At 41.8% G+C, this 23100-nt stretch overlaps 1 protein-coding gene across 15 annotated transcripts in view; it reads left to right on the top strand.

The window, feature by feature from the left end:
* The window catches only part of DMD (dystrophin), a 1301546-nt gene that overhangs the window by 1270933 nt on the left and 7513 nt on the right, over positions 1-23100 (top strand). For 11 of the 15 annotated variants that reach the window (XM_054189211.1, XM_054189212.1, XM_054189209.1 and 8 more), the window contains 4 exons: positions 421-579; positions 8716-8959; positions 9323-9446; positions 13507-13599. In XM_054189211.1, the coding sequence (XP_054045186.1) occupies positions 421-579; positions 8716-8959; positions 9323-9446; positions 13507-13599 (620 nt within the window). Of the gene's footprint in view, positions 1-420; positions 580-8715; positions 8960-9322; positions 9447-13506; positions 13600-21738; positions 21771-23100 lie in introns of all 15 variants that reach the window. The other 4 variants (XM_054189210.1, XM_054189205.1, XM_054189218.1 and 1 more) reach the window with 1 other exon arrangement.

The raw sequence follows: 23100 nt of genomic DNA, 5'->3' as shown, positions 1-23100 counted from the left end.
CTTTATTACATAAGGAGAGTCTGTAGGTATAAAAATAAATGCCTTGCCTTTGCTTGAATGACCCTTCCACAGCACAGATCAGGCAGCAGAAGATGGCCTTTTTTCTCAAGCAAATTCCTAATTGAAGTTAGGCAAACGAGGAAAGCTGAGGTTGTCGGCTGGGGCAAAACTCAGCTTTAAGTGTCTGAAAGGCAGAGGGGAAGAGAGGTGGACTCTGCAGAGAAGGAAAATTATCAGCAACTAAGTGAAACAGTTCAGCAGATTTTGCCTTAAGGGACATCGCTCTGCTATTCGTTACAGAGAGTTCAGCAAATCTCTTTGTAAGAAATGAGAGACTGGGAGTGAATCATCTCCTCGTATTCACTGCGAAGTTAAAAATGAGGAAGGGAACAGCCTGTTTTATCCCCTTCTGTTTTCCAGTGATGACGAACACTTGTTAATCCAGCACTACTGCCAAAGCCTGAACCAGGAGTCCCCCCTGAGCCAGCCCCGAAGCCCTGCCCAGATCCTGATTTCTCTGGAGAGCGAGGAAAGAGGGGAACTGGAGCGAATCCTGGCGGACCTGGAGGAGGAGAACAGGTGGGTTATGCCGCTGGCTGCCGCAGCCCTCAGGTGCGCACTGCAGGGGCAAGCGAAAGCTTTCTCTCTGTAAGTGATGAGGCTGACAGCCTATCTTCATTAACTCAATGCCACTTCCAGCGCGGTGATGAGACAGCGCTGTTTCTTTCACAAAACCTCCAAAATGGCAAGCTTCAAAGACATCCATGGGTCGGTCACCTAATACCACCTGTGACAAGCTCCGTTGGCTGGGTTTCATATTTCCTGTGTTGTACCATTTCCTTTATTTCCATGATAGTAATGAGCTTCACGCCAGCGTTGCTTTAGTTTGTCGTTAAGAGAGGGAAAGGTGTGTGGATTTCTGCACCCCTGTCTGGAAAAGACAGGCAGAGGTTCTTGGAAAGATGACAGGCTTTTCTCAAAACGGTTGGCCATTGGGGTACATGAGGTTTTGAAATCACCTCAGTTCATTTGAAGTAAAGAATCTGTGAAATAATTGTGCTGTACAGTTAGATGGAATTCACTTTGATAGCATTTTTAGCGATAAAATGAGTTATAAAGTTGCATTTTCTTCAGACAGATGAGTTCTTTCATGTGATTAAAATTTGGGTCCTCTTTTCTTTCTGTTTGTTGGGTGTTATTTGTTGACATTTCTTTAGCCTTTCAATATCAAATATAATTTACCACTTTTAGTTGGAACTTTAATCGAAGTTATCTTCATTAATCACAAAAAAACCCCTCGGCTGGATTCTTGCAGCATCACAACACTGCAGTCCTTTCTATGCTACTCTGGAGTCTTTGGCCATCAGCGTAAAAACTGGTAGATCTTGACTGACCATGGCAGATTTGTAATCGCAACCATGGACTACCAAAATTAGACTGTAAGATAGAAATCATTTAGATCTACAAAAAAATCCCATTTTTATTTGCCTTCTGCTATCATCAGCTTTTGTGCTAAAGTCTGTTGGCATTTTCATACTCTTTTTTCTTGCTTCTTTAAGAGCTTTTGTTTACATTGAGGTTTTAATGCAGTAATTGATTATCTTGGACATGTCAAGAAAATAATGCAAGAGTTGGCAGTGTCATAGATCTCTCCATGCATAAGTCTTCTTTGGATGGCACTAAACAATTACAGTGGTTCCATCATCCCACCGTCTCCATGAGACTGTGGTTGGGACTTCTTTACAAAGAGCAGAGCCTGGACTTGCAGAACAGCTTGAGTTAGTTTTGGCATGGAGAAGCCTGAAATAAGCTATTCTGTCACCTGGAACAGGAGGAAGATTTAGATCTGCCTTGTGCTTCCGTTTGGACGTGCATCAGCTACTCCTCTGCAGATTAAGTCCATTTTTCTGTATAAGTAATATGCTTTGACCAGGAAGAGGAAAGAGCCTGTTCTCCATAAATACCAAGTTTTATTTTTCTGAAGACTTAACCTCTATACATCTCCAAGGGCAGGGGCAACTAATTTAACTAAAAGTTTGTTTCACACACACTTTTTTCATGAAAGGTGTAATTTGCTGTAAGAGTTACTTTTTTAATCCGCCATTATTTTCTCATGCCCTTGTGTTTCCAGTTGCGTTGCGCCCTCTCTGCATTTAGACTACACAATCTTCAGGTCAGGTTAAGCTGAAGATAGAATTGCTAAAATCTAACTGTTTTCTATGAGGAATTAGTAGCAGAGAAGACACCTGGAGGTGATGTTTTTGCTTGTGTGAAAAATGCTGGCACAAAGTCTGACAGACGTATAAATACTAATAAACTGGAGAGTGAGAAATAAAGAGGAAGGGTCAAGAACACACTTTTTTTCAGGAGGATTTGGGAGAACGTAGAGGATCAATAGATGTAAAGGATGAGGAAAGTGTTTCAGACAGAAAGCTGTAGTAAACAAAGCTTTTACTCTCTGAACAGCAGCGAGATTTTGTTTGAAACAAAGCCCAGGCTTCCTACTACATGGTACATAAAGCCCAAGTACTTTTCCAAAGTGGAGGAAAATCAGTATTTTGAAATAAGCCGTTGTACTTTGCATACAGGACTTTTGTAGTTAAGAAATACTGTGTAACTAGTACTGTACAGATAGTAATATAGCTTGGTTTTTTAAACAGCACTAGGAAGGAGAAAAAAAAGTCAAAATGCTTTTCTGTCTGTATACAAAATAAGCTGCCCACCAGAAAGGAGGGTTGCTTTTAAAGCGGCCTCATTTTAGATTAGAAATGTGGTATATGAACATTAGTATAACCTGGAGATAGCGAAATAGGCTACAAAATTCCTTTTCGGGGTTTACACCTTAAATTTCGGTATAAGCCTTATTTAATATGACAACTACTAATGAGGAATAGCACGTTAAAAGATCTCTGGGAGGAATTACACCTTAAAAATACCTGGTTTGAAGTTTGGCAAGCCTAGATTAAACGAAAGCCGTAGACTACAAGGTTGTTTTCTCATTTGTACTACTGGAGGCACAGTTACGGATGGGATGCCACCACAAGCAACTTCACCTTTTGTGGATGCTTCGGGTCTCAATGCAGCAGGGACAGAGAGGTCTGTTTCCGTAGGACAGCATGGAGGTCACACTGCTGTGATTTTCATTGATTATGACAAAATCATGACTTTTGTCTCTGCAAACCGCTATAAATAACTTGTAGTTAAAATGAGGCAGATGTTCAAAACCAAACAAGTTCTTGTTGTCCTGATAGCTTGTCACGGCCAGATAACTGTGATTTTATGGAGGGAATACTGATTCCTTTTCAGAAAATAAACCATTCAGGCAGGGTCAGTCAGGAGCCATTCATATAACTTATCTGCCTTTAAAAAACAGTCTTGTCCCTTTAGATTTCTATTTTCTAGTCTTTCTCCTCCACTGAGTTTGTGCAAACCTTTTTTGGCTGTTGCCAAAGGTAATCAACAACCTGGGACCTAATTCCCTGTGTGAACCCATAATTCTTCCCATGCTGATCCGAAAAATGCCCTCTGAGTAAATGTTGTTTATCGCCGCAGCAGGAAGACTCGGTGAATCTGTTGCTTGGAAATGAGCTGAACGTGATGCAAATCACATCGTGACCGCCCGGTCCTCAGCCCAGCCTTAAAGCACCTGAATTGTTTCATCTCTGTTGTAAATACCTCGGGTGTCCTTGCCAGTGCTGAGCTGGATGTGGTGCTTACGCCTGGGAAGGCAAGCGGCTGGGCAGGTAGCAGTGCTAGATAAAAAGTCATCCTTTCCTGCCTGTCTTGACGCCCCTTCTGTGGCAGACACCTCTGATGATTTTTGACAATGACGAGTTAGCTCTCGCTGCTGTATCTTGTCTTATTTTACAGCTAGAGTCAGCACACGCAGTCACTTCTCAGCAGCTCTTGGGGAAGCTGCGTCAAGTACCAGCAAGGAGCAATACTGCGGTATTCAAAACGCTTCATTGTCATTTCTCTTTTTCTTCCGCTCTCCACAGTTTCCTGCTTTTCAAAAAAACCCAACCCTTCCTTCGCTTTTTTGCTTCGTGTTTTGACTTTTCTTCATTTCTCTTGAGCTGTTTATTGAATTCTGACCTCTGTTTGGTTTTCAGCTGCAGTTTCTGGTCTCCAGATATTTCCATCTTGACTTGTTACTCAAATGAAAAAGACTCTTTGAAATTTTAATTCTGAGGTTTTGCTTTTGGACAGTTTAAAAAGATCTGTTTTGAATTCTTCTGAAATGTATTATTCGACTCATAAACTAACCTAGCTGTGACACAGTTCTGACTGGGTTTTTTTTTAGTTTCAAGGACCTCTTGTTAGATATTCATTATTTATCTGCTAGCATTTTGAGACCTTGGTGCTTTTGTGGCTTGCAAATACGACTTCCTTAAATAATTTATGGCAAAAAATTTGCCTGTTACATAATTTATATTTGCTAAAATGTAAGCATTTTAGAGAATATTTTCAGTTGTTGAAAGTGTTTCATTTGAATATTAGGCCTTCGGACTCATGCTCAGTTTTACGTCACATAAAATATTGTGATAAAACCATTTCTTATGTATTCAATAGACATAAAGTAAGTAATAGACATAAAGTAAGACATAAAATACACAAAAAGTGCCTTGCTATGGAAGGCACTATTACTATATTGCGATATAAGAGAAAAACCCAATTATAAAATGGTCCCCAAAATATTTTGAAATTTCTTTATGTGTGAATATATTTCAGAAACAGCGAAGGCAGATTTTTGGTGTCCATCTAAAGCGGTACATTACACAGGTTATACCGTAGGGTATACTGAGTTGGATGTACTGTGCTAGCATTACATAGAAAGCATTAGCTTCTGCAGTGGTAGAGACTTGGAACTTTCTGCAAAGAATTAAAATACTTTCCTGCTATTTTAGTGACAAAAGTGACTGTTTCCTGGTATTTTAGTTGAATCAAGATCACCAATGTACTTCTGTAAAAGGGAGACTTCTCTCGCCTTCTCTTGTTTTCCTCCCAGCTCCTAGCTGTACTATAAGAAGAATTTAGTAAATGAGATTTCCAGCCGGAGCCATTTGCCTTGCCTTTGCTTTCCTGCCTTGCACTGGGAGCGCAGTGGGCTGTGTGCCACTGGAGAGGCACTAATACCCCGAGTCTCAAAGCTGCCCTGTTTCCGTGCAGCTATGGTGTTCCTTCAAACCCGAAGACTGATGAATGGCCTCCTCAAATAAGTTCCTTCTGTGTAGTTGCCAATAGCGAGAAAGTGATGCATTTCTAAACATGCTGTGGCTCCTTTCGGTATTTATTTTGGCATTGAAGAAGGGGAACTAGATCTTCTGAGTGTGAAGCATCGTGAGTAAACACTGGCACTCCAGTGAGGGACAGGGGTAGGTGGTTCAGTTACCAGCTTTGTCCGTTTCTTCAGACCACTGATTTTCTGTAGGGAAATGAAAAATAACAAAAATTCACAAATTCTCAATTGCCTTTGAGAGGACTACTCAGCAAATGGGGTCCACTAGGATTTCCATCACCGGGCGATTAATGCTGCCAGTGATAGATGTGATTAATAACTCCTGAGCTCTTTACTACCCAGCTCTTTACAGTTGCATAAATCAAGGTTACGTTGGACACTTCCTCTGTTATTTTTCTTCTGGAATGCCTCAAAGCGGTGCATTCATATTAAATGCAATATATGGGGGTTTTCTTTGAGTATTTCTCTTACTGAAGTAGAATATATTTTCCCAGTGATCAGTAAATGCAGTGGCTTGCTTTGTTTGTGACAGCCAGATGTAAAAGTCACCCAGCCCGAGCTATGGTGGAGGGAGGCTGGGTTTCCCAGTACTGCCTGCACTTGCTCAGTAGCATTCATTTAGTGAGGATTATGCTTTTATCTCCCCTTTTATGCTGAAAATGTCAGAGAGCACCTTTCCTTGGGACACAGAGGCTGTGGGCAATGCCTTGCGTGACTGGCTTGCAGCAGCAATCCTTTTTCACCGCACAGCTTAAAACTATTCCAGAGGTAGGAATAAGAGCTGAGTGTTCTCTCCTCTAGGATGTTTTTCCAGCAGGTTTCGAATTCTTTCTTTCTTTTTTAATTTTCAGCTTTTTTTCCCTATGTTAATACAAATCTTCATTCCTGTATGTTTAGTTCCCAGTCATTATGGTATTATTGGATGTCCACACTCCGCATCACTCTTACAGCTCTGCAAGCGGCTGCTACGATGCATCTCGGTTCTCTGGACTAAGGGCTGTTTGGCTGGACAGAAAAGGTGCAGCAGGAAAACTCAGTGGCACAGGTGCTCTGCGCAAACTCACATGCATCCTTCAAAATGACATTCCTCTGTTCCACCAATATTACCGTATTTAATTACAGAACTCACAAACTCAGATGTATCTCTGCTTGAATAATATGCAGTATCCTTTACATATTTTTTTTTCCTATAGGCTTTCAGAAAGAGTTTTTAACTATTTTGTATCAAACATGAAGACATTTTTATCTGAATTACTCCCTGGTTCTCAACTGGGTTTCATTACCATAGTTACTGGAAGGACTTCTCTATATTGGTAGTTGAAGCAATAATTGTGGATTTCTTTGTAGCAAGGTACCTGATTATGCTGCAAGTATGACCAAGTCATTTATTTAGTTTCCCTTAGGGTGATATTTTATCTTTTGCTTTACAGCACTTCAGACTTTTGAGTCTGCTGTTTGTAGAGTATTGCCTGTATCATACATCTGGGAAATTCCTCATGGGGTAGCGATAGCCACTGTCTACAGACTGTGTGAAAAACAAGCTTAATGATCAATCGTGTATAAACTTTAGTCTGCAGTAAGACTGTGTGTGATACAGTTGTCATGCTCATTCCTATTCCCTTTTGTATTTTTATTAATTATTCACCAGTTCCTTCAGCTAGAAGTATCAGAAGACATTAAGTCTTGTGGAAGGCAACACCCAGTATAGCCCTTCTTTCTTTTTTCCAGATAATTTTCATGGACTTGAAATTCTATATTTCATTAAACCAAAAAACTTTCTTTGAAAAAAACCTCTCCATAGTCTTCCCCCTTTGCGTAGGTTTTAGAGAAAGAAATCTTTAGTTTTGGAACAACCTGAAGTTAAGAAGGATCAACCCCTTTTTTTAACCCTTTAAAGCTTCTGCAGAGGAGGATCGTGTAGGTCAGACATCCCTTAGGGATGATGTTCTGGGGGGATGCCACAGTCCCAGGTTAGGACAGTCCATCCTGCAGCTGCTGAAGGGCACGAGTACGTTTGAAGAACAGTCAGTAGCCTGTCTTTGTCCTTGGCGTTGCTTTCTTATCCTTGTGAAATGATGCATACTACTTTAGTTCTTATTCTGGTCACAATAAGGTTACTTTAGAAGTGTTTTGGAGCTTAATAAAGTTTATTGGGAGGTTTCTGAGGGCTATTAAGCCTCCAGACCAAACTGTCAGTGTGTATTGTGGTTTGCAGGCAGAACTGGCAAGAAGTGCCTGTTCTCACAGCCTCAAATAAGAGCGAGTTGGAAAAAATAAAATCTGGGTCACTGCTTGTGATGAGTAAGCAGTTACCAGAGTGTCGAGCCATTTTCCCCCCTCTGGGAAGCTGTAAAGGAACATCATAGCAACAAAATCCCAGCGCAGTTTATTAGGCCTCCTTTGCCTACAAAGTTTCTGTTACAAGTTACTATTTTTGCGGGTTTGGACTGTGTTATCCCTAACAAGGTTTCGGTTTTGTGCCTTCTATGCTCTTCCTGCTTCATAGAATTTTTTTTTATGTGTACCGCTATAGATAGTATTACTCTATGAAGTGTTTTACTGGAGTAAAACAGGAGCTTTACGGAATAAAAGAACAAGCTTAGCAGTGCCATAAAGTTACAGTAGAATGCAACACTCTAGACAGGGCAGTCCAAATGGAGATGGGAATTATAGCCCCAAAATAGGGGCTCACTATTGAGCCTAACTAGTGGGCCTAAGACATAGGCTCGCTAATTTGTCTGTTCCTCGTCTTAGGTTAGTAATTTCAGAGCTAGGTTGGAAATGCAGTTGCAAATATGGAGAGAGGAGAGTGATGTGACCCGACTGCCGACAGCAGAGTTGCGAGTGCACTCTGGAGTTCTGTGTTTTTGCTCTGACTTTTTGTGTGGCCGCCTTTTCTGTCGCAGCTTTCTCATCTGTAAAACAGATAGGCCGGCCAGGTGGCGTCCGCTTTGATTCGTGCTTGTAAAGTGCTTTGATCACTCAGCGTCCTCTTTTAGCACTAATTGCTCCTCGAGTGTGTTCGTGCGTGGAAGCGAACGGGCAGTCCGACTTCTGCTAGGAGGGATAGGAGGCGGGAAGCCGAGGGAGGGCTGAGCCCAGGAACGGGCCGTACCCGTCCTTCGGGAGGGTGCCTGGAGCCCAGCCAGCCTGCTGCCTCCTGTGCCCTGGGAGGGAATTAACCGTGAGTTCTGGAGACGCAGAGAGCCTTTAGGCAATGCTTGTATCACAGGTCCCTGTCACATCAGCTCCCTGCAAATCTGGGAAGTGTAAGCCTGCACGCACGGGGATTTGGTGGAATGAAAGGCAGGTGGTGCAGGTGGACCTCTGCCCCCCCAAAGGTTAGACACATCACATCACGCTAGAGGAGAGGAGAGGAGGTGGCTTCTCCCTGCCCCGCGCAGGGGGTAGCCTGCACCCTCTTCGGCACCCTCTTTGGCTTCGTAAAGCTTTACCTCCTTCGTACTTCTCCACAGAAACTTGCAAGCAGAGTACGACCGTTTGAAGCAACAGCATGACCACAAAGGACTGTCTCCACTGCCGTCCCCACCGGAGATGATGCCGGTTTCTCCCCAGAGCCCCCGGGATGCGGAGCTCATTGCAGAAGCCAAGCTGCTTCGCCAGCACAAGGGCCGCCTGGAGGCCAGGATGCAGATTCTGGAGGATCACAACAAACAGCTGGAGTCACAGCTGCACAGGCTGAGGCAGCTGCTGGAGCAGGTGAGTCTGCAGGCCTTTCTTCTGCATCTCTCTAGAGCCGTCTTCCAAACGGGGTGTGAAATGTTACCAGTAACGACAGCAGACCAAGAAATCGTATCTGTAGAGGCTAGTCGGAGAAAAATATTAAATTGTTCTACAGGCTGTAGAGTGACAAGGTGAAATCATGTTCCCGTGTTCTTATTTAGTCTTCTTCCTTGCTTTATTCAGAATTCAAGTCCATTGTTTGCATGGATATATTTGCTTAAAAACAGACAGAAAATTGCACTTATTCATGGAACAAATAAAAAATACAGAGATATACAGATTTGTGCAACTGTACTGAGCTTTTAATAACAGCCCCTTCTTTTTTTCTTCAATTTTTAGCCGCAGGCCGATGCCAAGGTGAATGGTACAACACTATCATCTCCTTCTACCTCTTTGCAGAGGTCAGACAGCAGTCAGCCAATGCTTCTTCGTGTAGTTGGCAGCCAGACTTCAGAAACCATGGGTAAGATACCAAAGTTCAGATTGTCATAAAAAATATTTATAGTCCCATTTTCCAGCAAAAAAAAATACTCAAAGACAGAAAATACTCTGCTCTCCTGTTTAGTTCAAATGAGAATGAAGTAGACATTTGCAATGGTCTTCGTTGTCATCTGGCTAATTACACTTTACATCTTCATTATGGTTCAGGCTTTTGCTTTTGGTTGTGATGCACACAGTAGCGTGGAGATTTTGACATTAAACACAAAGCTCAGCCAGCTTGACTAGTGAAAACAAATATCACTAAGAATCTAACTATTTTATTCAAACTGACTTTCCACTATTAGGCGTGACATGGCTGATTTAAATGTACATAGTATTAATTATGGCTAAGAGATTAAATGTATGATTAATCATCCCCATGTTAAGTAGTGTGATCTTATTTTTAATATGTCATGGCTCAATCACTAGAATTGAGCTGTCATTTATACGCAGTGCTTATCTAGTGTCTTTTCTAAATATCACATCAGACGTGATAATGAACATCCTATGAATTGTGGAGTAAGGTTAAGTAGTAATATTCTGTAGCTAGAGGCTGGAATTATTATTTTTGTACTTTTAGTAACTGCTCTGTAGCATTTTTCAAATTTCCTATCTGTTATATGATTAACAAGTATTTTTTACCAACTAGTAAGGATTTTCTGCTAGTAAAAAAGCAAAAGCAATCAACCGTTGCAGCATCATTAAGCAAATGTGGTTAAATTACTTCAACAAGATAATATTTGAAGTCTGATGGTAATATTCAGCTTCATACACAGAAATTTATTTAGTGTATATTAGAGAGAGCATTTGGGGGAGAGTGAGAGGCTTAAGTGAGAGATTTTCACTGTCATTAGTGAAAGAGTCGATGACAGTGACCAATTAGATGGGAGGCAACATTCTGCTGTGTCAGAATTGCTGTCGTGGTGGGAGATAACGGTTTGTTCAGGGGCTTTTTCTTCCATCCCAAGCGTAGGCAATAATGTCAGCCCGTGCTGGTATCAAACAAGGTGGGTTCTGTATGCTCTACAGCAAAAAAATGTGAAGTAAATTGTACCTTTAGGAATACTTAAGTTAAATCCTGGGAGTGAGAGTACAATCACAGGTAACAGCAATTTCATTTGGATCTTTCTTTAATCATGTTACTAGTGAGCAAATATTTTGCTATGTATGGCACACAAAGAGTAGACAAAATGTATCATTGGAGTAATTTACATTGGCTTTCTGAAGAAATGTCATGAATTTCATCACACAAAATATGTTTACTTAAAGTACACAAGAAAAAATAGGAAGACAGTGGTTCCTAGCCATCTTATTAAAAGTCTTGTAGTTTCATATTTTATCCTTTTAGTAGGACAAAATACAATAATGCACTTCTTTTCTTTTGACTTGATATAAAGTTTTTCCCATTTAACTTGTGAGACTGGAATTAATTAATTAATTAACACACATAACTGCTAGAATTATTTTTAAAGCAAAACTTTAGACATAACTTGGGTTTTTTTGTTTGTTTGATTGAGGCAATATGTGGAAGAACAGTGAGATGTTGAATCGCTATCAGTATGATTGTGTTGAGACTCAGCAAAGCAACGCTGTTGGCAGCATGGAGCAGAGCTTATAAAAATAATTACTAACCGAGCTAACAAACCGCAACTAATTCGGTTTGTTGAGTCTCCTTTCACACCAGAAAGCTTTGCTTGCGTGTCTGAGAGTGTTCTGAAGGGCAACTCAAAATATTCTTGAATTGTGAAGGGAACCAGAGCAGTGTTGTAAATAATGCTCCCATGCAGCACGCATGTGCCCAGTAATAAGAGAGTCGTAATTTTTGAGAATATACTGAGGATCTCTTGGTCTCTCAGGCAGTGAGGTAAAGTAATGGTAGCTTTTATATATTTTTCTTTTGAAAGGAGACTTTAGGGTTTTTGTCTTTGCATGTAGACCCACTGCATTTCTCTGTCTCTCTGCCTTCTCAGGAAGAAATTGCTGTAACAGGTTTTCCACCAGCAATGTTTTCCAACCATTTGGTAAAAGCAGCAACCCACTCAGACACTAATTTACAAACAGAAGAGCTTATCCCTTGTTTTCCTGAAATACACCTGGGCAAGCGGAAAGGTTCTGCTTTTTTTCTCATAGAATCCTAATGGAAAGTCCTGATCTTTGGCCTTTCTCCCCCAGTAATGTAGCAGCAGAGGAGGTTCTCTGACGCATGTGAGCCAAGAGGCTACTGCTAAACTTCAATTTGTTCAGGTACCACCAGAATATCTGAGATCCGCCCAGCTCTCTGTAGAGAGAGGAATGGAGGGAGAAGACTGTTTTGGGTAAAGAGAGGTAATTGAGGTCTGAAGATGTCTTTACTTTTGTCGGGTTGCTTGGCTGATATCTTATTTTGTCACTTACAAGGAAATGCTCAGAAAAAGCATCCAAATGAGAAAAAATAAAAATAATGGATTTTAAATAAAAGGTACGGCAGTCTTGAGAGTTAACACAGTTTGGTTTGTACCAGCGCTTACCAGGGCATTTGGAAGTCAGTACCTCTCCTCGGTCCTTCATGGCCAGGACAGCAGAACCGCTGCCCTCTTCTTTTGATCTTTGGGGCCAGGCGGCTTTCTGCAGCCATGCTGATAAGGACCTCGGCCTGGGCAGAAGCGGCAAGATCTCACTCGCTGAGTTGTCACCTTGCCATCCAGCAGAGACTGGAAGGACATTAGTTCTGCTAAGGCACCTCTGTCGGTGCAGCACTTGATGCGAAAGTAACTCATGGTGTGAGTTGATTTGTGTGAACCCAGCACCAGTCGAACCAACTGCAGGCAGTCTCAGCAGCTATTTTTAGATCATTAATGGAATACAAGAAGCCGATATGAAGACCATCACTTACATGAATTAAGTGCTTCTTGCAGACACTTTACCCCACTTCTTGTACTGGAGTGGGAAGAATTACTCTTGGTCAGTAATAACTCTTGTGAAACTCCTGGCCCTAAGGTGAGGCTGACACTAAGCCTAATAATAGGAAATATATGCAGTCCTGAAGTGTTCCTTTAGCATCTCTTTTAGTAGGCTTTCCACTAGCGTGGATCACCTCAATGTTTTAAGAATGTAAATGCTAACAGAAAATCAGATAGTTTATTACTCAAGTTGAGTAATGTTAGAATAAAGGGTTATTGAGTCATTTTCAAAATAAGGACGTACCTCTCACGGTTATTACACTAGGCAAAACTGCTTCTGTGTTTTAATAGGGATAAAAGAAATCTAGTGAAAAAGGAGAATCTCACTCAAAGTACATCTTTTACATGTATTCTTTTGTCAGGTGCTTTATTTGTATTGGAGGCTAGGATCTACAGTAAAATCAACATATGAATTTTAGTTATCTGAAAGCATGACCAAAAAAGCCCCAGTGAAAATAAAATGTATCGAATTTCCCATTAAGCTGCTGCCCTATAATCAGGTTATAGAAATTATTCAGTGGGAGAAATACATTTCGCTTTATTAAACTGCTGCTAAACCCTTTTACAGTACAATTGAATGTTCTTGGAGCGCCAATCTGATGCAATTAAACTGTCAGAAATATTAATACTGATGCAGATGAGAATCTGGGTTTCTACTGATTTACGCAGCTAGGCAAAGCAGTGCTAACATGAATCCGGCACTATTAGAAAGGTGCTCAATAGCAGCACTCACAACAGCAATTTCTTTTTCCATTAATAGAATAAGAGAAGCTGGAACGACGAGTGTCGTTTATGGAACTAAATGTTCCTAGCAGACATTTTACCCCACTTCTTTTACCAGAGTAGATTATTTCTTAAATCCGTTTTTACTAATTAAAGTCAGCGTTGTTTAAAATTCATTGTTTAATTTCACTTAGATCCTTAAATAAAAAGAGAAACCTAGTCGTCCACAAAATCCACCCTTTTCACAATTTTGACTGTACACTAAGCAGAAAATGTGTTTATGTGGACAGCCTTAGCTTCGTGAAGGGCATACGCGATTGCACGCTGTTGGCAAATGGTTTTACGGTGGCTCTGATGCAGTGGTGTGTATTCGCTTTCCAGGCGAGGATGAGCTGCTCAGCCCTCCCCAGGACACAAGCACAGGTTTGGAGGAAGTGATGGAGCAGCTGAACAACTCCTTCCCCAGCTCCAGAGGTAAGCGCTGCCGCCCGCGGCGGATGAGGGGGAAGAAGATAAAAGTGCTTTCTGTTCCTTGATGTTTTCGGGGGGGGGGGGGTGTTTTGGTTTCAGGTTTTTTAGCCGCTCTTTGTTTTCGTTTTAACAATAGCTGTAGAGAAACCTGTCTTATTTAGAGTGGAGAAGCAGCCTGCTCCTCCTTTACCTTAAGCTACCTCCACAGGTAGCCCTTGCTAGATACGTGGATGGAACAACGTCTGTCTGAGACTCTTTTTTTCCTGAGCATTTTCTTCTCGCTCCTTTTGCCATGTTCCTTTTCTCACAGCTTCCCTCCTTTTCAGTCAGTCCCCTTGCTGATTTATTTTTAATACATGTCTTAGCACATTTTTCTTCTGTCCTTACCTTTCTCCGAGAAGAATCTGGTTTGAAATAATATTAAAGTTCTGAGTCAAAGTTCTCGACCCAGTAGCACTTGCGTCCAAAGTGATGGAGGAAAAACAAGTGGGCTGCTTGTTTGTGCAGCGTGGGCCGCTATTGCGTGTACGGCCAGAGCATTTCTTTCAGTGTTTCTGGTTTGCTCATTCCTGTTGTTTGCTAAAGATAAGCTTTTGTATCGCTGGGATTTATTTGTTCAACCTTTTTTTTTCATTTAAGAAGGTCTTTTCTGAGCCCAGAGAAAAAAGTCCGCTGCCAAGAAACATGGCTTAGATTCCTAGCAGGAGGTGGGAAGTTTGGGATATTGCCTGTTGCTGTGAAAGAAGGCTCAAACGTAAACCTCTTGGCAAAAGAAGGTCCTGGTGTCTATTGGCGGCCTGTTAACTGGATTTCAGTAGGGGCATAGACTTGCACACGTTTCACGCATCACCCAGAGGTTCTTTTTTTAGTAGATAAATGCATTAACCATCATGATAGACTTTCAGTGAGGTCAAGTTTTCTCCATCCTTTGATTTCAAAGCAAGCTCAGCTCTCACCAGGCGTCATCTATAGGCAGTGGAAAAGGAGAAGGCAGTGTAAACTGCACAGGATCTCATGCTATAGAGCAAAAGATGGAATCGTTTTAGAAAGATACTCTTGAAGAAAATCTAATGCAATATATTGTTAACTACATTCATCTCCACCTCAACATTATATGAAAAAATCGTATATCCAGCCCTCATTTTGCCTAGATATTAATTATCAGAGACAACAGATAAAAAAAATGTTTCAAATATTGGTATGTAGATAAAAATTGACTTATTTTTAAAATTGCTGTGTACACAAGGTTGCAACAGACCGTGCTTTCTTATCAGTGACCATCATTTGTGTAAACATGTTGTATTTAGGAGATCTTGCATAATCGTGTGTGTCTAGATGTAGATACCCCATGTGTTAAAATGTTCACCAAATGTGGTATCTAATTTGTAACCATAGCTGATAACACTGACAAACAGTATTTCTTTTAGAAAACAATCTTAGTTTTAAGTAAAATAGGAGCAATTTATGAGACAACAGTTAACGAGATATTTGAAATACAGTGATTCATTTCCTTTGTATAAATAGGTAGAGATCAGTCCCTACTGACCGAGAACAGAAAAGGTTTTTAATTTTATTTTATTAGTGAAAAATACAAAGCTTCATGAATCAAACTGACAGAATATAAAGTGTAGTGGGGGGGGGAAAAAAGGTTTGAAGTTTGTAACATCAGTTAATATTTTAATTCCATAAATTAAGCTGTAACTTCGCATTTTCATTCTGGTGATGCAAAATGTGGTCATTTAAATACAGAGAAAGAATTTATTTCCTTATTTTGTTTCTCCCTTCGGTAACTTTGTTAAAAGTGTAGTATGTGATGACAAGCATCCCTAGAAGAGATTGCAGCTTATGTACTTTCCTGCCTGACTGGCAGCCGCAGAGGACAAAAATACTCTCTAGCTGCGTGAAGGGCTGTAAGCGAGGAGGAGGCAGAGTCTTTGTTTGACATGTGTCTTCTCCTTCTCAGCCAGGAGAGGAGCTTCTGGTGGAGCAGCCAGGAGCAGGCACAGGCTGTCAGGCAGTCTTGAGCTTCCCACAGGACTTTTCTTCAGGGCCTGACCAAGGCAGCATTGGGCTGAGCCAGTATCTGCCTCTTCCTCTCTCTTTGGCTACACGAAAAGATTAGTTCAGCTGTGAGAAAAAGTCGTTCACTTTTTGGAGAATTTTACCAGGTTTTGGCTAAAGAGATTAGGATCTCGACTAGGTTTCTCTGTTCTTCATGTATCTTTTCATGTATTTGCATGAATGCCAGGTTTGTATAACTGCTTTTGGTTGAGGAATAGGAAGGGTCAGGCCCTCTTGAGAATAGTTTGCCCTACAACCAGTGCAAATGGATTTACATTCACTGGTTGATATAGAAGGCTACTGACATCGTCAATTTTTCTGAGATCTCGTGCAAACTTCAGTTATTGGAGTTTTCATCTACTCCCATTTTAATGATTAAATGACATTCAACTGATACCCACATAACCAAAGCTTACATCCACAGCTAATTTGCCGCAGCCTCATGTAGACCTTCATCATGAGATGAAGGATGTTGCGGTCTGTCAGATTCCACGAGCGTTAGAGATATGACTTAGGATTTACAAGACTGCAGGAAGGAGAAAAGGAAGGAGGGTTGACTGCTCTCGACAAACCACTGAATCAGGGGCCTTTTTGCTGTTGAGAGGTGCAAATCTGTATCTCAGGTTTCCAATCTATAATAAAAGATCAAAGTGTGATTGCAAAAGAGTGAAAGCAGTTTGGCAAAGCTGCCTGAGCACAGGGCATAGTCTAAGGATTCAGACATGGTGCAAGTAATATTTTATTTCACTGCATTACAGGTTGCATTGAATCTCAAGGTATTTGTAAGTATTCAGGAAACAGAACAATAAGCCCGGACAAGCGATGAGCACAGATCTATAAAGAACACATTTTCTTATGTTAATTCTTATTAATTAGAATTTAAGAATTGTCAGATGCAAGAAACTCCGTCATCCCTGTTGGGCATTCAGAAGGGTGTTGTGATAGAGGAGCTTATGAAATGGCATTTGAAAGGTGAATTCAAACTACCTGGGTAAAGTGGCACCACATGTGACGCGTACTATCTTTAGGAATTAAAACTAGAAGGGAGATGGATTAAATGCCTAAGATTGACTAGTACTAGAAGTAGCTTTGTTTATTTCTATACTAATGCCGTAGAAGGAGGAGGCTGCTATGATATTCATAGACCATACAATTCCAGAATTGCCACAGAGGACACAAGGCACTCACCAAAACCTACCTAGATTGAAAGTGAGAATAACAAAATTAAATCCAGGAAGGGACAAACATCGATACAAATAACCTGAAAATTCTACATGGAATCAATTGAGGAAATCTAGGGATGTATTAAAACGCTTGGGAAGTTACTGGCAGGACATTAAATGTGGGTTTCCTTTGTGGCCTGTAAAAATAAGCACGTTAAATTTCAAGCTAAATGTCCAGCTCCAGCATGTCACAGCATAGAGAGCGATATGACTTTTGAATCACAGACATAATTCTGGGTATCCTGTTGCCATTAGGATAATGATAACTTGGAGGAGTGCGGAAAAACACGACAAGAGCGAACTGGACTCTGAAGGCCTTGGTTCATGAGAAAAGCTCAGAGCTGTATAAGCAGTGAAGAGCGAAGAGGACTGAATGTCTGTGCTTGGGTGCACAAATGCATAGCTGAACATCACAGCATCCAAACTGAAACCAAAATATTCAGTCTAAATATCATCAAAAGCATCTGAAGAGTAAGATTTGCTCAGGTTGGGAAATAGTTTTCTAAAGCAAGTAGTAGCTCTTAATTTTGGACTTCTGAAACAAAGCAGTAAAATGTGGTAGTGATTAATTGCCACTCACCTGGCACCAGATAGATTCGTTCTTATTATGATACTTTCCAAGCTTTTGCTGCATAGTGTTGTTTTTAAAAGGGCATCAAGGCTTCATAGCATCATTTTGAATGTATTTTACAGAAGCATGTGTCAAACAAATCATGTCATAGACCTTCATAAGCAGATCTCAGATGCAATAAGTTGTGTTACTGTATACCTTTTGTAGGTTTTTTTGGTTCCTTCAATTTAACCTTTTGGCAGTTCTTGGCATTTCCTAAGGAGACCTCCATGCTCCTTGCACAGGGGACTGTTGGTGCCGAAAGCTGTTTCGTTTCTGGAGAGGGAAATTCTGCTGAATACCTGATGATTGCTGTCCTTAAGGAATTTTTCTCTCCTTTTAATCTACAAGGTTTCCCATCCATTCCTCTTTTACTTTGCTGCTCCCAGCAAATTCACAACTGCTGCAGCTGCTTCAAACAGCTGCTGTGCTAACTCAAAACAGATGTCAAAGCCAGAGGTCTGACATTTAGTGGAAATCTACCATTAAATACCACCTCAGTGGTTTATTTGACCCTGCTTGATAATGGGCCACAGAGGAAAACATTTTCACGCTGTATTTGTGCCCAAGCTACTAAATCTCCGGGGAATTGGTTCACAGCTAGAAAGTAAGATTGGCAGGCCAGTATTTTTAAAGCCGAATTCACCGCTTCTGCAGCACAGAGGGCAAACAAGTTCCACCGCCTCAGGTGGATGTCGTGGTGGACCGGGCTGTGTTTTGCAGTTGTGGTTTTGTGGCAAATGCTCTCTACGAATGAAGCTTAGAGAGGAATTTAGGGGCAGAAGTTCTTGAACTAACTGAAGTTACCGAGAGAGCTTCCTGGGCTCTCAATGCAGAGCCCTCGCTGGCGGGTAATGAGGAAGTGGGAGCCAAGAAGTGTTTAGAAATGAGACCAGGATGGCTTACTAGAGCTAAGAGGCCATGATATCCCATGAAAACATTTGGAGAGGGGTCAGTACTCACCGTTACTGTTTAACATAGTATTGCTTAATACAGATGTTGTCTTGTGCAGTGAAATTACAAAACCCCACTGCAATAAATAAATGCCACTAAGAATAGCACCATCTTTGGTAAGTTTTGTTTTATTTTTATCTCAGTCACATAAAAACACACCAGGCACATCCTCTCCTCTCACTCTTGCATCAGCCAGGCCCTGTCCTGAATGGGACTAATGTCCTAAGTGGAACTAGCAACTTTCAGCACTGCAAATAATGCAGTTTCTCCTCTTCTGACAGTAAAGTGTCTTACAACGCAGACTTTTCACACATTACTGAATCAGTGGAGGAGTACCCTGGAGTTATTATACTGTAGAGTATTCTGGAAATACTCTTCCAATTGAACTACCCTGGCCTCTTCTGGACCGTATCCCCTTCCCTGCGCTACAGTCCTACCTCCCACATCAGTGGGCTCAGATGACTGAGATCCCTTATCGCTCCTCTGTGGCCCAACAGTACGGAAGCAGCTGAGCTTCTCTGAAGATTTCTGCTGGGGTAGTGATGGGGAGGATTAGATCTTTTGTGATTTCTAAGAAAAAAAGCTGTTTGCAGATCCAGATCTTTTCCCTCCGCAGCCCGTGCCTCTCCTGAGGTCAGTGAGAGGGGCAGTGCGGTAGGTGCTTTGTGCTCTCCGCTTTGAGCTGAATCTGCATAGATGCATGAAGTTTTTATTGGTGCCTCTGCTTTTAGGTTTGATTTCATCACTCTCTCTGTACCTTTGCCTGTGATACAATGCCATGTAGATTTCCAAAACAGAAAAAGAAAGACAGGCTCTTCTGTTTTGTAAGGGCAGGAAATCTTGATTTGAGCGGGAATAATAGATAATTAGGCACCCATGGATTGTGTATCAGTGTTTTGATGCCTTACAGAATACAAATTTTCAGAGCTGCGGCAATACAGACAATCGTCTTCCTCTGCAATTTATGCCAAACCGTACTCCTTGCCTGAAAACTTAGAGACACGCATTCATTCATATGCAAAGAAGAAAATAAAGTAAAATCCATTAAACCTTTTTTAATCTTCCTCCAAAAGAAATTAGCTGTTACTGTAGTAGTGCTACTCTTTGTTGCATTTAACAAACTCTAGGGCTGATTACTCACCAGCTGTTTCGCGTGGCGCAGAGCTATCCCAGTTACCTTTAAATACATTTGTTTTCAAGCAGCATCCAGCCCGTCTCATGTAGGTATTTAAATTAGACACTGTGCAGCTGCAATTTTAGGTGCTTGTGCAGGCAGGTAGACATTTCTTCAGACCTCCAAAAGGATCCAGTATTTTGCCTGTAGGCAGTTCCTTCTCTCCTCTTGGCCCAAGCTAAACTGTCTTCTGCTGGATCTCATTCATGCCCCAGGACTCCGGCACATCCAGCTGTACCATGCTGCAGTTTCTGGAGGCCTTAGGTGGACCACCTGCTCATCTAAACCTTGGGGCTCTTCCTCAGAAGAAGACTGAAGTATGCAATGGACTTTATATCTTTATTTTCAAGGATTTTCTGTTACACGATTTATATTGGTGAGAGGTTCGCCTCTTCCCTCCTGGGAGGCACTTCTTTTAGCATTCATAGCTCCTGATAAAAGCACCGGAGGAGGTTGCAGGCTGTGTAGGTGCTCATGTAAGTTCTAAAGAGATAGGCAGGCCTGCAAAGTGAAGCCCTTAGAACTGAAGCTGCATCTCTTCTCGCCACCAAGCTCACTCTGGTACCTCTGTGCACCACCAGCACATGCGGTATAGACGTAACCTGAGTCAAGGCTCCCCTTAGGACCAGAATAAAAACCCACATGACTTCAGACCTGTTATTATCATTTCTAATAGTACGTGAGTGTGCTACTGGGGAGAGAGGAAGGAAGGGAGTAAAACTTCCTCTGTTGTGTAAATCATAACCTTTGCTGTCCAGGCCCTTCAGAGGTTGTCCTGGCAGTTTCTGTTGCCGCTCTGGAGTTGGTAGTTGAGCGGTGGCTCTGACCTTTGTTGGTCAGGGATGCCATTCACTTCCTCAGCCCTCTCCTCCTCTCCTTTACCACCTCTGTTCGGCTTTGCTCTGTTGCTGACCCCTGTTCTGCTCCTCGTAAAATACCTGCAAAGCTATTTATTGTCTTCCTTCCCTTCTCCTTGCAGGCTGCCATACCTAGAAAAAAAAACTTGACAGCAATTAGGTTACTGTTATGCTGACCAGTGTGTTCTCCTGTATATATCTGTCTCCCTCCCCATTTTCCCATACGTCGTTTACAATTACATCATTTACAACAGCTCTGGGGAAAAGATCATCCTCATTTTTGAACACCATCTACTGCAGTGACTCTCTTGCCTAAGGCTACAAGGTCTGGCTGTACTGGTGTATGCAGTACTACACCACTGACAGTGAGACAATGCTTCTGGAGGTGGCAAGCATCTTATTGTTGCTGGCTCTGTGATGGGAAGGGGGGTGGGGGATTGTTTCTGCTGTTGATTGACCCCTGGCTTGCTTTTTTCAAAAAAAAGTATGCTATGATAAGTGTTTGAGAAGAATCAGTATGATCAAAGTATGGCTTCCGTGAAGGCTCGTCAGGAACATCCTCTCAGCTAAACCCATTAATGACTCCTCTGTTTTGGCAGTACAACTTGAAAGTGATGAGATACTTTCCCTTTTTTCCCCTACTACTTGAATATTTTTTTCTCCCTGTCTCGTTCTGACCGCTCAGTTTTACCAAGCTTGCAGATCAACTTGTTGGAAACGTTTTTCAGAATATATTTATCTTGCACGTGAGCCTGTTATATTCCAGTGTACAGCTCTAGCTGTGAAATGTGTGTGTGTGTGTACACATATGTCTATATAGGAATGTATACCTGTATATATGTTTGTAGGCCATCATAAAATGTAACATTCTTGATGAATTAATTTGACGTTGGGGAAACATGATTTTACTACTAATACTGATTAGTAGAAGTACTCAAATTGAGGACATTTGGATGTTCAGAATGTGATTTCATATCTTCTGTGCCATCCTTATGCTCAACAGAAAGGCCTGTAAGTTGGTTTTAGTAGTTTTCTCAAGTGTTTTTGCAGATTAAAGAACTGTTCTTGAATAAATCAGCTCGGAATCATCAGTGGATTCCAGTGCACTTTCAGCCTTTGTTTAAAGCAGAAATGCGGTCATTTTGTATTAAATTCCTACATGGAAATTGAAGTGTCTCTTACAGTATAAAATATATATTCACGTGTGGTTTTTTTTCCTCTCTTTTCTGATATTTCTTCCACTTCCTCTCTCTGTTCCTAAAGGAAGAAATGCCCCTGGAAAGCCAGTGAGAGAGGTTAGTGAGATGCAGGCTCACTGCCATGGCTTCTGTTTGTCACAGCTTGCTTTCTGTGCCCAGCATGCGTGTGACGGCAGCACGGGTTTGCTTGGGTTTGGCGAAGGGCGTGGGGGGCGGGGGGTGTGTGTGGTTTTATTTTGCTTTGAGTTTTGTTTGATTTTGCTGAGTGCATTCCCCATGTGTGCTCTAACAGCAGCCGTACCTCTCAACTTTCAGTGGAGACGATGTCAGCTCAGGGATCTGCATTTTCTTACATCCTCCCAGGGGTGGAAACGGAGGAACGGGGAGGAGAAGATAATGCGTTAAAATTAAGCCTCTGGGTGATAAATGTGGCCGGCAAATGTGCTGCAGTCGTTGACTTAAGTTCTGTTGCTCTTGTATGTAAGCACAACAGGGAGACCCATGTCTCCTGCCGTTCTGCTTACATACTCACAATTTATATACATGTGCCAATATACCAGCCATCGTCTCCAGTTATTAAATGGTGGGTTTCTTTCTTTTTCTTTAGAACAGTGAGAGTTGAGAGGTATAAGAGATTCAGGTGGTTTAATTTCCTGATATACTATTACAGAATGAAGAATGCTACTAACATTCACCAGCTCCACGGTGTTGTGTTCAGCAATGCAAATGGGCGATGGTTTTCACTGTGCACTTCGGACATGGTTGGTTTGATGCAAAATAGATTTTAGAATTCGTACGTCGCTTCTTGTTAACGGAGGAAAACGTTTTGCGCTGTGTTGTCATAGCACCTTCGAAACTATTTCCAGGGAGCCTTGATTTTTCCTCTGTGAAGCTGCTCTTGACTCGCCAACCGGCTACAATGTTTGAAAGATGAATTCCTAGCGAAAATTATTATTAAAGATAAAATATTCAGAGACTGCCTGAGTGCAATTGCAAGTAGCTGTGAAATGACCTTTCCCGAACAGCTGATGTTTGGCATGGATGAGGCAGGAATTAAAGGATAACCCGTTTCGCAGACTTCTGCTGGTGCGGCGAGAGGGGGGTGCTCATGGAAACACACTGCGCTGGGGTTTTTAGCAGAGCTGTTGTGAACCCCCAGTCGCTGCCGGGCTACCCTGGGAAAGCCAGGATTTGTTCTAATGCAGTGCCTTGTAATACCGGGCTTCTCTGCGTCGGCTGTGGGAGCTGGCACTGGCCCAGCCACTTTGAGGAGTGAGATCATCCGTGCAGGTTAGGTCTGGCCTCAAGACGGCAGGTCCTCTCGTGTGGGTCAAAAAAGGGTGCTTGGGATGTCACCAACAGGCTGCAGCGGTCCAGAAATTTTATGGAAATTATTTCGTGTTCAGCCCTGCACGCTGTCGGCCCA

Source organism: Rissa tridactyla, chromosome 1, assembly GCF_028500815.1.
Source record: "Rissa tridactyla isolate bRisTri1 chromosome 1, bRisTri1.patW.cur.20221130, whole genome shotgun sequence".
NCBI classification, from domain to species: Eukaryota; Metazoa; Chordata; class Aves; order Charadriiformes; family Laridae; genus Rissa; species Rissa tridactyla.
The sequence above is the reverse complement of the archived record's forward strand: the minus strand, read 5'-3'. Positions and strand labels throughout refer to the sequence as shown.